At 40.0% G+C, this 14950-nt stretch overlaps 1 protein-coding gene across 1 annotated transcript in view; it reads right to left on the bottom strand.

The window, feature by feature from the left end:
• Window positions 1–14950, bottom strand: part of HROB (homologous recombination factor with OB-fold) — a 235232-nt gene that overhangs the window by 27966 nt on the left and 192316 nt on the right. The window contains exon 7 of the mRNA XM_044054952.1: window positions 12171–12256. Within this exon, the coding sequence (XP_043910887.1) occupies window positions 12171–12256 (86 nt within the window). The remainder of the gene's footprint in view (window positions 1–12170; window positions 12257–14950) is intronic.

The raw sequence follows: 14950 nt of genomic DNA, 5'->3' as shown, positions 1-14950 counted from the left end.
GGGTAATAAGTAAAGGAGAGGATTCTCAGTATAAGGACAACAAAGGGGAGATTAGTGACTGAAGACTCCTTTATCCTTAGTCAGGGCTCCCCATCTCCCTTAGTAAAGATCAAACATACTGAAAGCTATCTCAGGGTTAAGATTTAGTAAGGCATGAGCAAATGATGGTAAGAGTTCAGTTAAATGGCTTTCTTGCTTTGATCAGGAGAATAAATGTATCAAAATAAAGATGATTAATACTAAAAATTCTCAAAAATACTTAAAAATGAGACATTTCTTTTCAAAAGGAAATCACCCTGAAAACATAAGACTTTCTAGCTAAAGTGTATTTTTTTTCTAAATATCTGCATTTCCTTAAAAATATATAGTCAAGCAAAAGAGACAGAAAATCAAGAACAATGCAACCTCTTTAAATGACACTAATGGAAGATTAAAATATATTAGGAATGGGCAACCTGCATAGCTCTCAACTGTCCAGATTTTTGCAGATTGTCCAGATTTTTAACTCATTTTTGGTCGGTTTCTCCATAAAATTGTGGTTTTCTGGCAAATCACTGGCAAATCATTGAGGACTGAAGTCAGAAAATAATGACAGAAATGTGAGTTTTAGACTTCCTATCCTTTGTAAAACTCATGCTAAAGCAAAGCTTGTTATTCTATAAACTTTCTAAGTTTATAAAAGTAATATTTAAAATGTGTCCCCATTTTTGGGCCTTTGTCCTCCCATTATTTATGGTTTGTCCAGATTTCTTGCTTTAAGAGGTTGAGAGGTAGGACGACTGCAGATCACACCCTGACTGGAGAACAAACATTCTCCAGCAGGGTGTTAATCTACAGGTAATGCCCACTGAAAAAATGAGTTTGCTGCTTCATGGCAGCATATGAAGCTACCGTGGAGCTTGGACTGAAAAAAAAAAAAAAAAAAAAACAATGGCCGCCATTATTTTATGCTTGACAAGTAGTGCTTTTGCTGTTAAGTGAGTGTAAAATAAAAAAAATAATTAAAGCATGTGTGAGTGTGTATGCGTGTACGGGAGAAAGACAGCGACCAAGCAAAACTGAAAAAAAGTGTGCGCACGTGCGTGTGTATTTATGACTGCATGTGTGAGACAGAGGAAGACGGAGAGATCGAGGCAACCCCTGGCAGCAGCAGTTAAGAGGTTTGCTTACCTCTCAACCTCTTAGTCTTGCATCAAGGCAACTGTATAAGCCTAAAATAAACACAAAACAAAGGTTCAAAACAGGAACGTAATTTAAAATGATTTGTGTTGGCATGCATTTTCTGAAGTAGAGTGGTGTGTGTGTTGTGTGTGTGTGTGTGTGTGTGTGTGTGTGTGTGTGTGTGTGTGAGAGAGAGAGAGAGAGAGAGAGAGATCAACCACTGGCAGCAACGGTAAAGAGGTTTGCATACCTCTGGACCTTTCAGCAGAAGAAATCTGGATAAAGCCTTAAATAAAGGTGGAAACAAAGGCTCAAAAAGAACATATTTTAATTATCGCTCTTATAAAATTACAAACTTGCTTAAATAAAAGTATTTGTGTTAGCATGAATTTTCTGAAGGAAATAAAGTCTAAAATTCAAATGTATGTTATTATTTAGTAACTTCTGTCTCCAGTGATTGGCAACAAAAAAAAAAAAAAACATTTTAGGAGTAAGAGACCAAAAAATAAAGTAAATACCTGGATATTTTTAAAGTGTTATATTTTGGATGTAAAAAGCTTCCTCCAACACCATTAACATATACTACAGCAAGTTTCAAACCTTAGATGGAGGAACCATTTTACATAAAAAATGTATATTAAAAAAATACAGTAATAAAGTAAATAAAACGCAGGGCATTCTCTAAGCACAATAATGGCCTCCAGGGTGTGTGTTATTGTGAAAATAACACCCTTCCAAGGGTGTAGAGGGCCTCCCCCTGTGGTGTAAGGCCTCAGAAGATCCCTGGGTGGGTGTTATTTCCACAACAGACACCCTGTTGGGCAGTATTGCTTGCAGAAGAGGCATCTGAATGATAAAATTTGCACTATTCCTCACAAATAAGAATTTCCATAGCTCAAGTAGTATGGCTGGAGAAAATTGAACCAGAGTCTAGGATGTACTATAGAATTGCCTTGGTGAATCCAGTTCTGACTCTAGAAAAACAGCCAGTTGATAATGCTTGGTAAATATATGAACAGACACCCAAGTAGCTGCTTCCAAGATGGAGGTAGGGGCAAATGCTCCTGAGGTAGTAAGAGTCCCAGGAGAACGAGTCCTTACATTTTAGAAGGCCCTTGTCATAACCAAAATAAAAGAATCAAACAAAGAGAAGACCATCTGGAAATAGTTTATAAAGTGTTTGCCTCTTTTTTTTCTTGTCATAAGAGACAAAAAATGTTTTTTCTTAAATGTTTAGTTCTATTAATATAAAATCAGAATTATCTCTGTACATCTAAGTAACTGAATTTTTTTCTCCCTTATGTTGTGGATTAGAATACAAAGCAGGGAGCCAAGCTGTTTGGTTAAGGGTAAATTCAGAGCCCAATTCTAGTATAATGGTAGGTTCAGTTCTCAGACGCTCCATCTTTCCAAAAGACCAAGAAAAGCTTAATGCACACAATGGCCTGTAATTCAGATATCCTTCTAGCAGAGGTTACCAACAAAACAGTCTTTCAGGTTAAGACCTTAGGAGATGATCATCTGCTGGTTCAAAGGAATCATATGCTTACTTTTTAAAAACAATTTAAATCCTAGAAATACCTTTTCTTAGGTAATCTAACATTCAGTACGCCTTTACGAAACTTATGAACTGGAAAGAGAGAGGGTTGCTTAACACATAACCTAACTTTTCCTCTCTCATCTAGCTTTTTGATGACCTCTGCAGAAGATATTTCCAAACAGGTAATCTAAAGAGGCATTTAACAGCTATGTTTTAATAGTTTCCCTTCAAACCATCAAACGTTTAAAACATCGAAGTTCAGATCATCGAGACCAAAACATCGAGGTTTAAAACATCGAAGGTTTGAAGGGGAAGAAAAAGGTTAAGTGTAGGTGGGAGAATATTTGTGTTTTTGCAGGGCACCAAGGTGCCCTGCATACTGTGCGTCTATGTGCCATCTATGTGATGGCACTACAGATAGGGTACGGAAAATCTCCCGTTTAGCACTTCTGCATATAGCACTAAACGGGAGATTTTCCTTTACTCCACTGTAGTGCGGTCTCGGAGTTGGAATATTAAAGTAGGGGGTGTGTAGGGGGTGCAGGGGGGCAAAGCCCCCCTGCATACAACTGTTACAATTTATTTTTCTTTCTTTTTTTTTTTTGGTTACACTTGTAACCTTTGATGTTTCAAAATTAGATGTTCTGGTCTCGATGAACAGAACTTCGATATTTTGAAAATTTGATGGTTAGAAGTGGAACAATTTTAACATCTTCCAGAAAAGGTTCTACCCTTGGTCCTTTATGCCTCCTCTAGAAAGTGCCAGGGGCAGCTACTCTGGAAACAGCACCTAATAGCATTGTAACAACATTTAACTCATTACATCGAGTGACGCCTCCAGGTGCATCTGCAGTTAACTCCTGACGCCTTTAGGCGTCAAATATTGCTTGTTCATATTTGGAACAATAATTCCAAAACCATGCTATGTATGAGGTTTTAAAAAAATCTCATCTTAAAGCTTACACAATGGAAAACTCAACAGCATTAATATTTGACCTTAGTGTAGCGCAGGTAAAGAGATATTAACTGTTGTTTTTATATTACTTTATATAGATAGAATTTTCACATTTTTTAAAATATATTCACAATCAAGCACTTGAGTGAGTGCTGAGATATTGTAAGTTGTTTAAGGTATATTACAAATGTAATAGTTACCGTGTTGACTTTAACTCACAGGATCATAGGAGGTTACTAGGCTATTGTCCCTGAAGCCCTTATAAGCCTAGCCAAGAGTTTATCCCATGTTTAGACAAGTCAGCACCCAGAGCCCCTATCCAGCAGGGTCCCGGGTTAAATCCCAGGGGTGTATATTCTGTTTCCCATCCAGTTATCCAGGTTGCGCTTGAAAAGGGATAATGAGTTACTCTGCTTGATGTAGACAGGAAGTCTATTCCACAGATGGCGCAGTCTCTGGGATACAAATCTGTCCCGCCAACAAGTCTTATTGATATCACAGAACAGGTTGAGGTCACGTGTATGGGCTGCCCGAGTGGAGCTTGACTTGCGGATATGCAGCAGTCCCATTAAAGCGGGGTCTGAGGTAGCTTTGTAACCCAGACAGAGGTCACCTCTGAGGAGTCTGTATGAAACTGAGTAGCGGGACAGGGCTTTTAGCTTATCTGTGTAGGGCAGGTGTTTGAGGCCCAGGATTCTCCTGGTGAGGAACCTCTGTGGTCTCTCCAGCTGCTGCATGTGCTTTGCGAGGTACATGCTGAAGTGGGTGTTTTACTCAATAATTGGCCTTATAAGGAAGAATACAGGGATACAAACAGAGAAACAAACTCCAAAACCAAAGTGGCCCAAGCAAAGCAACTGGATTTGCCCCTCTTTCTTTAAGTAATAAACTAGAAGTCCAAATACAAATGGTCCAAGCGAGATTTATTAAATAAAACCAAAGATAAAAACAAAGATAAGCACTTTCGTCCTGTGCAATTCAGAACTTCATCATGAAGGACCATTTGTATTTGGACTGCTGGTTTATTACTTAAAGAAAGAGGAGCAAATCCAGCTGCTTTGCTTGGGTCACTTTGATTTAAGAATACAGGGATCTTTTATGACCTCTGTCCCTGGATGAGATGCCCTTACTTATGAGGTGGGCCATGTAGAAAGCTTTCCGTACAACGGAAGCAACATGGTGGGCAAAAGTCAGGTTGCTATCAACCAGGGTGCCCAAAATACCTCACTACTGATTGTGTACTTAGGACGTTATAAATGTGATATGTGGGGACGTCACTCTCCTCAAAGGGGATGATGCTTTTTTTGGCATTAAGCTTGAGGCCATGTTTCTGGCAACAGTCATTTGTTTGGGTGAGACCCTCTTGGAGGACGTCCACATCACTTGGGGAACTGATGACTGCACCTAGCTTGCAGTCATCTGCAAACTTGGTCAGCCATAGCCCACTGGTTTTGGCCTGCACCTCAGAGAAGTATATCCCGAATTACAGAGGTCCCAAGACTGATCCCTGGGGTACGCTATTCCTTACGGGACTACTGCCTGAAGTGGCTTCCCCTATTTTGATTAGGTAGGTTCCATCAGTGAGCCAGTTTGCTACCCATCTGGTAACATAGGATTGATACCTAGTTGAAAGACAGTATCTACTATGCCTGAGTGGGGAATAGTGTCGAAGGCTTTGGTCAAGTCAAAGTAGGCGGCGGTGTGCACAGTCTTCCCCTCATCCATGGCTTTGGTGACTGCCTCAAAGAAGTCAACCAAATTTAACAGACATGACCTCCCCCTGACAAAGCCAAACTGTGCAGGGTTAAAATTCAGTTTAAGAGCTAGAACTTAAAGAATACTACTGCAATAAAAATAGTTTGTGCTGAATAGTTTGCCATTCATACTTCTTTCATAACTCCTATTGTTCCAGAGATATGAACATTTGTTTGAAATGTTAGGACATAATCTGATTCTGTCAAAAGGCTTAGGATCCGCCCATTGGAAGTTACAGTCCAAACTTCCTGAGCTCCATTTGAATGAATGAGTTAATGGCGTGCTTAGCTACCCTTAAGCCTGAAATAAACTTGTGCAAAAGATTTGCTTTAACATAATCATTTATTTACTATTTGTTCACCAAGTAAGTGGACTCCTCTATACTGCCAGCAAAAGGTAGTCCCAAATTGTCCAAAATGGCTAGAAAGCATTTTGTCATGTGAATTTGTGAGATAATTGCTTTGAAAAGTAAAGTGGCCAAGGCATTAGACCCTTTTCACCACATCTAGATAAAGTTCTATTATCTTCATCATCAGGAATAAAAATGGAGTTAAGAAAAGTTCCATTTCCTTTGTCAAAATCATGAGAAAACAGCTAATCAACCATGAGATTTTTTTTTATAAAGACATGTACAATAGCAGAGACTACAAATCTATTTGGCTTTTTGGCAGCTGGAGTTTGGGAGTCACAGGATAAAGAAATACTATGAAAACTATTTTCCAGTGTCTCTAAAACCAGAGGGATACCAAAGGGTTTAAGAATATCCACATTTAATTTTGATATCATCTTTACTGGGAGTAAGAGAACTTTCTACCCTACCATTTAAATATTTTATATCTATATCTATATCTATATCTATATATATATCTATATATATATATATATATATCTATATATATATATATATATATATATATATATACACACACACACACACACACACACACACACACACACACATACACACACACACACATACACACACACACACATACACACACATCTATATTTCTATCTATATATATTATTTTTTATGAAAGAATAGCGGAAGACTTTAGTTGAATAAGTGACCATGATCGTGCATACTTGCTTCTGTTTCCTAGCAGTTTATTCATATTAATAAGCTCATTGAAGAGTGGCATTTTTAACATATTTATGTACATGAAGGCCAACACCTGCTGTATATCATTTAGTTTTTTTCCACTAGACTTTGTTTACAGACCTGCAAATATGATGCTAACTTCTGCTCCATTAACCCCTCGTCACTTCGAGCTATGCTTTGCGGAGCTTCCCTTTCATACCTTTTAACTTCTGCTGCTACTGCCAGCCTTTTCTCTAGACCAGTTTATAGGCAGTAGACAAGAAAGTCCTGTTTCAGCTAATCCCAATTTGAAGAAAGCGGAATCTCCTCCCTTAGCAACTTAGACCTTTTCTCTAGCAAAAATCAACCAGTTTATCTTTAAAATGGGGTCCCCACAGAAAAATACACACCGGTTCTCAAAACTCTGTGTTCAAGATAAACTGAAACCGTAAGATTAATAGGGAAGTGGTTGGATCTGCTGGGAAAAACTCCATGCTCAATATCATGCGACTATGTTCTTTTGACCATACAAACTTATCTGTCCTGCAACTTTTGTGTATTGCAGTTGGCTTAGAAGATTAAGGAGCTGTTAACTAGAGCAGTTTCCTGTGGTCCAGTGGTGCAAGGTTCTATTCCCTCAGCCTCAGTTCCCCAATTGTGTGACTCCAGGCAAGTCGCTTAACCATACACCACTCCTCAGCAGAGTTTGAAAAGGTCCATGGAAATCAGTGCTCTACCCATGAAAACAAATACAAATAAAATAAACCTGGGGAGATGAAGGTGGCCTTTTATCAAGGCATATACATCTCTGCTGGATTGTATATCATTTACTTGACAAAGAACTCCTCTTTCCCTAGCAGAAAAAAAATTACAGTTACTTATGAGCATCCAAGAGTTAAAACAGTCTTAAATCTATATGCAGTTTATGATACAGTTTCATGAAAAATCCTTGCCACAAAGTGTCATTAACAGGGTATTCTGGCTATCTTTACAGAGTCTAGTAAAAAATGGCAAGTCAGCAATATAAAGTCTTTTCTATGGCAATGTCTACTTCACTTTATACATGCATGATCATTTCTCACATTGTATGGTAGGTACAGGACCGAATTTCTGTGAATGATTACTGTACAGCTGCCATCTGATCTTTAGGTTAGTCAAACACTATAGGTATGTCCTAAACTAACTTTGCTATACTAAGAAGAGTCTATAAGCAATTTCAAATGTTAATTTAATCTTTCATCCTATTAGCCATTTATTCCTCAACAAGAGGTCTCTCCACATCTTTTCTCCTGAACAAGGAAAAAGAATCCCTAGTTACCATTCAGCCTTCTGTGGCTGTGAGAATTCATTGTGCAGGAGTAGCCTGAAGTTGTTGACCTTCCCCAAATGTTTGTGCAGGAGCCATCCGAAGTAGTTTCTGCATGGCATCTTATGCTGAAGTAAAAGTGAATGTCCCTCTGGGCAAATGCACTCTGAGTTAAGATATATACAGTAGTCTGAAGTGCCAGCGGGACTGCCCACACAGTTTTATAGCAAGCTGAAAGGTTGCTCTCTTACCAGTAGTATCAGCTGATCAAGTGTGACCGCACAGGAACCGTGAAGGTCACAGCCTGATTTTGCTTGGCATCCACAGAAGTTATAACAGGTTTTCATTTAAGATGTACAATTCCAGCCTCATAAGAATAGGTCTGGGCATCCTAGTCCATTAACTGTTTCGAAATAAACACTATGTAACTTGTAAACCTGTCCACTGAGCTGCTTCCTCATACACAAGTTGCAATCTGACCATTCCTCTTGCTCAGGAACACCACTGAACTACTGATTCTTTTTGCAGCCCCTATCCTCAAAATCCACAGGTTTAGCCTTCAATAATACAATTCTGGACTTTGCCAATCACATTCTTTGTTTGGCATCATTGTCAATGGATGCAAACTGATCAGAATGCACCATGAGCACTTGCTCCATTTAGGACAGCTTTGCATCGACCTTTTCCATGCAAAAAGTAAGAGAGCTAATTTTCTGTAGTTCTGACATAATTTGATGTAAACTTAAAGGAGGCGATTGTGCACACCAATGAGGGCGGGCTGAAGTTGCAGCCAAGAAATTAGAGCTAGTCCCCCCCCAAGGTTTCTTCTCTTCATCAAAGGGCAGGCTGAATTAGTTAACAGAAATGACTACAGCATTTTCTCCACAAATTTAATTTCTGGCTATAACCTTCATGTGAAACAGGGATAGGAGGAGGTCATGCCAGCACCGAGAGACTAATCAGCTTCCATCTTAACTGAATGCCAAGCTACCACAGTGAGACAGGACACTGGTTCTCTCCTCCACCATAGAAGGTTTATAGGGAAGTACTAGGCTAGCTGCCTTTGTGGGCCATTTTAAGCTTAGCCAATTTCCCTCAATGGTGAGAATCAATGCCTGTACCTAGTGTCTTTGAGGTAAACACCTTAACAGTTATGCTAAACCCAACCCTGCAACACTAGGCCTGCTTTTCTACCACTTCCATGGTTATCAGCTGACAAATGACATGGTAAAACTTTCATTTTGCAAGGGACAGCCTGCGGCAAACAAAAAGGAGAAGGCCAATAAAATGGTACTTGTTTGATGTGGGAAGACCTCGGCTGCTGTCTAGCCTTCTAATCTAGTATAGTCTTATTCTTCTCAGACTCCTGCTTAAGATCACACAACAGACCTTCTTGTTGATCCCTTCACTATCTCCCCTCCACAGCAGTTACCCTATTGGAATAATAATAATAAAAATTACATCACACTTTTCCCTCTTGTTACAGTATGTGGTAAGGTTGAATTTCTAACACTGAGCAATACGGCATACCATGCTCCTTCCCCAGGAAGTAAAGGGGGCTCCAGACATACTTCTGGTTGCCGATATGATGACCACAGGCACACTTTTGAAAGTTTTAAAAGTTTTCCCAGTGCTTACACACATTCTCCTGCAAAGCATGTTGGGATCACCCTAAACAAGCAAAAGAGCACTAGTGAAATCCTCCAAAGCAAACTTAGAGTCCAAATTGGTCACATCTACTAGAGACAATAATCGGCCTTCTTCACATATGTCCGTAATCTCAAAGTTAGCACCCAGATCTGTTCAGAACTGATGGTCAAAAACACCACATATACAAATGCCGTAAATGTAGAAAACTTGCTGGCTGACAGATTCAGTGAAAATTTCACCCCTCTGCCACTCCCATCAGTAAATCAGGACATTCCCAGTACCTGCCCCCTTTCCCCTTATATCTAGAGATCAGGTCATCGCTGCTCTCTCAAAGGCAAAAAATACAGCCTCCGTGGGACCAGATAACATCCTAGGCTGCATCCTACATCAAACTCAGGCATGAACTTGCAGCACAATTAGGCGTCCTATTCAACCAAAGCCTGAGTACCAGCTTTGTCCAAGCTGAGTGGAGGACAGCCACTGTCATCCATTTACACAAAAGGTGGAGCATCCACCAATCCAGGAAATTATAGATCCATCAGGCTAACTAGCCTGATCTGCAAGGCCATGGAACGGATTATCATGGACCTCATTAACAAAGACATTGGCAACCTCCAAACACTCGATCCCACACAGTTTGGCTTCATCAAGGGGAAGTCAAAGTCTGTTATATTCAGTCGACTTTTATAAGACAGTCACCAAAGCCATGAATGAGGGGGGAAGATGGTGCACACCGCCTACCTTGACCTGGCCAAAACCTTCGACACTATTCCCCACTCGGGCATAATAGATAAACTCTCTCAACTAGGCATCAATCCATATGTTACCAGATGGGTAACTAACTGGCTCACTGGTAGAACCCACCTAGTCAAAATAGGGGAAGTCACCTCAAGCAGTAGACCCATATCAAGTGGCGTACCCCAGGGTTCAATCTTTGGGCCTCTGTTATTTGGGATATAATTTTCTGAGGTGCAGGCCAAAACCAGTGAGCTATGACTGACCAAGTTTGAAGATGACTGCAAGCTGGGAGCCATCATCAATTCCCCTAGTGAAGTGTACATCCTCCAAGAGGGTCTCACCCAAACTAATGATTGGTGCCAGAAACATGACCTCAAGCTGAAAAAAAAAAAAAAAAAAAAAAATGCATCATCCCCTTTGGGGAGAGTGATGTTTTCACAAATTATCACATTAATAACAATGTCCTAAGCATGCAGTCAGTCATGAGGGATTTGGGCACCCAGATTGACAACAACCTGACTTTTGACCACCATGCTGCTTCCATTGTATGGAAAGGTTTCTACATGGCCCACCTCATAAGTAAGGGTATCTCAACCAGGGACAAGGAGGTCATAACATCCCTGTATTATTCCCTTATAAGGCCGATTATTGAGTACAACACCCCATTCGGCATGCACCCCGCAAAGCACATGTAGCAGCTGGAGAGACCACAGAGGTTCCTCACTAGGAGAATCCAGGGCCTCAAACATCTGCCACACACAGATAGGCTAAAATCCCTATCCCTCTACTCGGTTTCATACAGACTCCTCAAAGGTGACCTCGGTCTGGCAGACAAGGCGATCTCGGACCCTGCCTTGATGGAACTGCTGAATATCCGCATGTCAAGCTCCACTAGAGTAACCCGCACATGTGGCCTCAAACTGGTCTGCGACATCAATAAGACTTGTTGGAGGGACAGATTTGTGTCCCAGAGACTCCCCCCCCCCATCTACGGAATAGACTCCCTCTCCATGTCAAGCAGAGTACCTATTTACTCCTTTTTAAGCACAACCTGGATAACTGGCTGGGAAATAGAAAATACATCCCTGGGATTTCATCAGTGCCCCTGTTGGACAAGGGCACCAAGTGCCGATTTGTCTATGCACGGGCTAAACTCGGCTAGTCTTATAAGGGCCTCAGGGCCAACAGCATAGTAACTTCTTATGAATCTATGATCTTATGAAAAATGAGTAAGTGGCAAGATAAAAAAGCATACAGGAATGTTGGAATCAGGTGTACCATCTTAGTGTAGTAAAATAATGCTACAGCACATGCACCCAGTGCGGAAGATGGAGATATTGGAGAAAATATACACACAGGAAACTCTCAGCAGGGAAATTCCATTTGATCTGTCACCCACTGTGAAAAGCTTCCTAAAGGAAGATGAGGAATACTCAAATGTGCTTCAGCAGTGAACACAGTCTTTCAACAGCACTTATAATGTAAATCGGTAATGCTATTCTATCCTACTCTGCCTCCCCCCTTAAAACTAGTGTACCTATGAACAATCAGGCAAGTGCTATGTTTTGATTCTCTAGTTAGTTCAGTTGCCATGCTGTGACTTTCTAACACTGAAGACTACTGCACTAAAAGCAACCAAACCCATTATCATCAGGCAAGTACCCATTAAAAAGGTGCCTTTCTTCTGTATGAATCACTCTTGACATATTTTTCCTGTACTGCTTCCTCTGCTCTTTGGTACAGGTTCTCTTTAGAGTAACCTACTCCCGACTCTTAAGGGGTGACAACTTCTACACCACTATTCAATTAGTCTGTAATCCCTCCCAAACTAAAATATATGCTGCATGGTCCATGTCTGTGTGTATTCCCAAGCTTAACAGAACACGTTTTCCTCAAACATCACTCTCATGAACAATGTAGGGCCATTTCAGGCTATATGACCTTCAGAAAGGAGCCATGACCACAAGAGACATTCAAACTGTACCTGTTTTAGAAGCAGCACTGCTCCAGGCTTTATTTCACTTTGTTTCTCCTCCAACAATTGTCTATGTACAGTCCCCTGCATTTCTCCTGTAAACACACAATTGAAAAACAGTTACACACACATGAGAATGCTGATTTATATTACTTACAACAGTGAACAATTCAGACAGGTTGTAGTGCACCATGTGACCTTGCAGCAGTAGTTTACAGGACTTAAGTGTAGCACTTTCTAGCAAGCATAGTTTACATTGGTTGAAGGGTATTTCATTTTGTTTGACCTACCAAATCCATAAAAGCCAGAAGTCTCTATTGCTGGGGAATAAGTTCCACAATACAACTTGGGGGAAATAAAACAGCCAACCAGCTATGCAGCCTGTTTTCAAGACATGAAAGGAAACCTACATGGACCTCAAGGGAAAATGTGTAATCGCAACCCAGAAAGTAAGCAGAGACAAGGTTTAAACATTGAAAAGAACAGGCAACAGCAGTAACCGCTCACTATCATGGCCATAACTTAAAGAGTTAGCAGGTAAAGGTGGACTCCAGCTACAGCAGATTGTGTTGCTAGGCTGTGCCTAAGCTGATACGAAATGTACAGGGATGACGAATTCTAGCTTGTGGGCTCTCTCTCTCTCTCTCTCTCTCTCTGAAATGGGGGGGATAATATAGCAGCAGAAAGGCAATCAAACAGTTTTTAAGATGATTTGTTGCTTGACTTGGCCTCTAGCCTCAGTGTTGCACATCATTTAACTTTTGTAACACAATTTTACACAATATTCGGACCTAAATTCTAATTATATAATACAATAACAAGCACATGCATACATACCATCACTACAATGACCAAACTTCACAATACTGATCTGCCACATGAAATGTATTTACCTTACTTGCAGTACGACTGTGTGAGGATACACATCAGCAGATGTTTTATTAACAGGACAGTTAACCCAGGTTATTCATTAAAAGATGTCAGTCTCCAAGACATATCAGAAAAAGCAGTCAAATGTTCCTGGAGGTCACAAGCTTACCTTTTACAGTGTGGCTGTCTAGCTATAAAAGTACAACACAACTGTCCCATTTGTCATCTTATATGGTTCAGACACCAGGCACCCTCCTCCATAAAAACTTTCATGTCTTGTAGCAGTATCTATGATCTTCAAGACCACTATTTCACCTTATTTTTTTTAGATTTAGCTTTACCTCTAAGAGCATCTTTAGTAAAACTGCACTGGCCACTTGGAACAAACTGCCAAACAAATTAAAAGCATTAACAGACTTAAGGAAAAATGTTAAGGTCCACCTAAAGAAAAAAAAATGTGACTGCTTCAGAAACATGGGATGACATTTATATTTGGTAGAACTTATCCCACTGCCATGTAGAGAGCCACAGTTTAGGTCTCATTTCTGCTAAATATGCTGTTTGCAACTTTGCTGTACCATCAATTGCATCAATCTCCATATATTAGCAGAAAAGCTTTATAAGCCCGACAAATTAAATTCATTTACACAGTATCACATTTTTATATAAAATAACTTTACTACACTTGTGGTCTTGCAAATGATTCCTTATAGCAAACATTGAGGATGCAGTATTTCTGGGTTTTTTACTACTTACTGTGTTTGACCCGCGGTGGTGGTGCTGCGGTAGCGTTGTCACCTCACAGTAAGACACTGTCCGGTTCGATTCTCAGCTAGAGCGTCTTCTGCGTGGAGACGTGCGTAAATGGGCATACCTTCGTTGAAGGTTGTGCACCAGGGCTGGTAACTCGGCATGTAAAAATCAACTACCAATCATTAGCAGACCGGAGTTCCGCTGTGGTGACCTCTAATCGGGAAAAGCCGAAAGACACAACAACTGTCTTAGCACTTTACAGAGCCTTAATATTCCAATATGCATGTCAACTGCTGATTCTATAGTTTTACCAAGTATTAATATTTTCAATGTTAAGGGGCAATTTTATTTATCCTCTTTTTCCTTTACAAATACTATATATTCTATTATTGGGATACCTACCACAATTTTCACATTACCAGAAATAATGCAAATTTGCAAGTGATTTCGGTTTGTGTTATTGTTTTGTGACCAGACTCATAGCTGAAAATAGTCTCAACTGGACTACTCAACCCAGTTAACAAATGAAAATAAACCAACAAATGTTATTGTTCTCAGTATATTGTGTACTGCACAAAAACACAATCCACAAACACACTGGAAATATCCTTCTTTAACTACATTAGGAAACTAAGAAAAAATACCAAATCATTGCTCTGAATGTATTGAAAATGGCACCATCTATTATGGCCTAGTAGACATTACAAACATTTGTAAATTAACTCGGTGGCTACCTACCCCACCCCAAGACTGCCATCCTAAGTCCACATGTTCCTGAATCACTAACCCCAATGCACATCACACTAAACAGCATTACTAAAGGTGTCTTCCAAGACCAAAAATACTTCATGGGACCTCAAACACACCTGTCAGTTTAATAAACTGTATTAAAGAGTTTTAGCAAAATCACTCCTCAGACTGTTTAACCTAAGTTTAGTCACAGGCTTTCTTAATGAGGTATGTTACAGAGCAGAGCTGATGTCACTCCATAAGGGTGGCTTTACCACATACTCCCGAAAATTATAGGCACATCAGCCGGATGAGACTTATGTGGAAAGCCAGGGAACATATAAATGACATGATAAAACTAGGTCATTAAAAATTGCATAAGACAAAATCTACAGCAGTTTGGCTTTGTCAAGGGTAGATCCTTCTCTAATGAATCT

The sequence above is a fragment of the Protopterus annectens genome, chromosome 13.part0, assembly GCF_019279795.1.
Source record: "Protopterus annectens isolate FY-2018-M chromosome 13.part0, PAN1.0, whole genome shotgun sequence".
NCBI lineage: Eukaryota > Metazoa > Chordata > Ceratodontiformes > Protopteridae > Protopterus > Protopterus annectens.
This window is presented reverse-complemented; position numbering and strand designations above follow the sequence as displayed.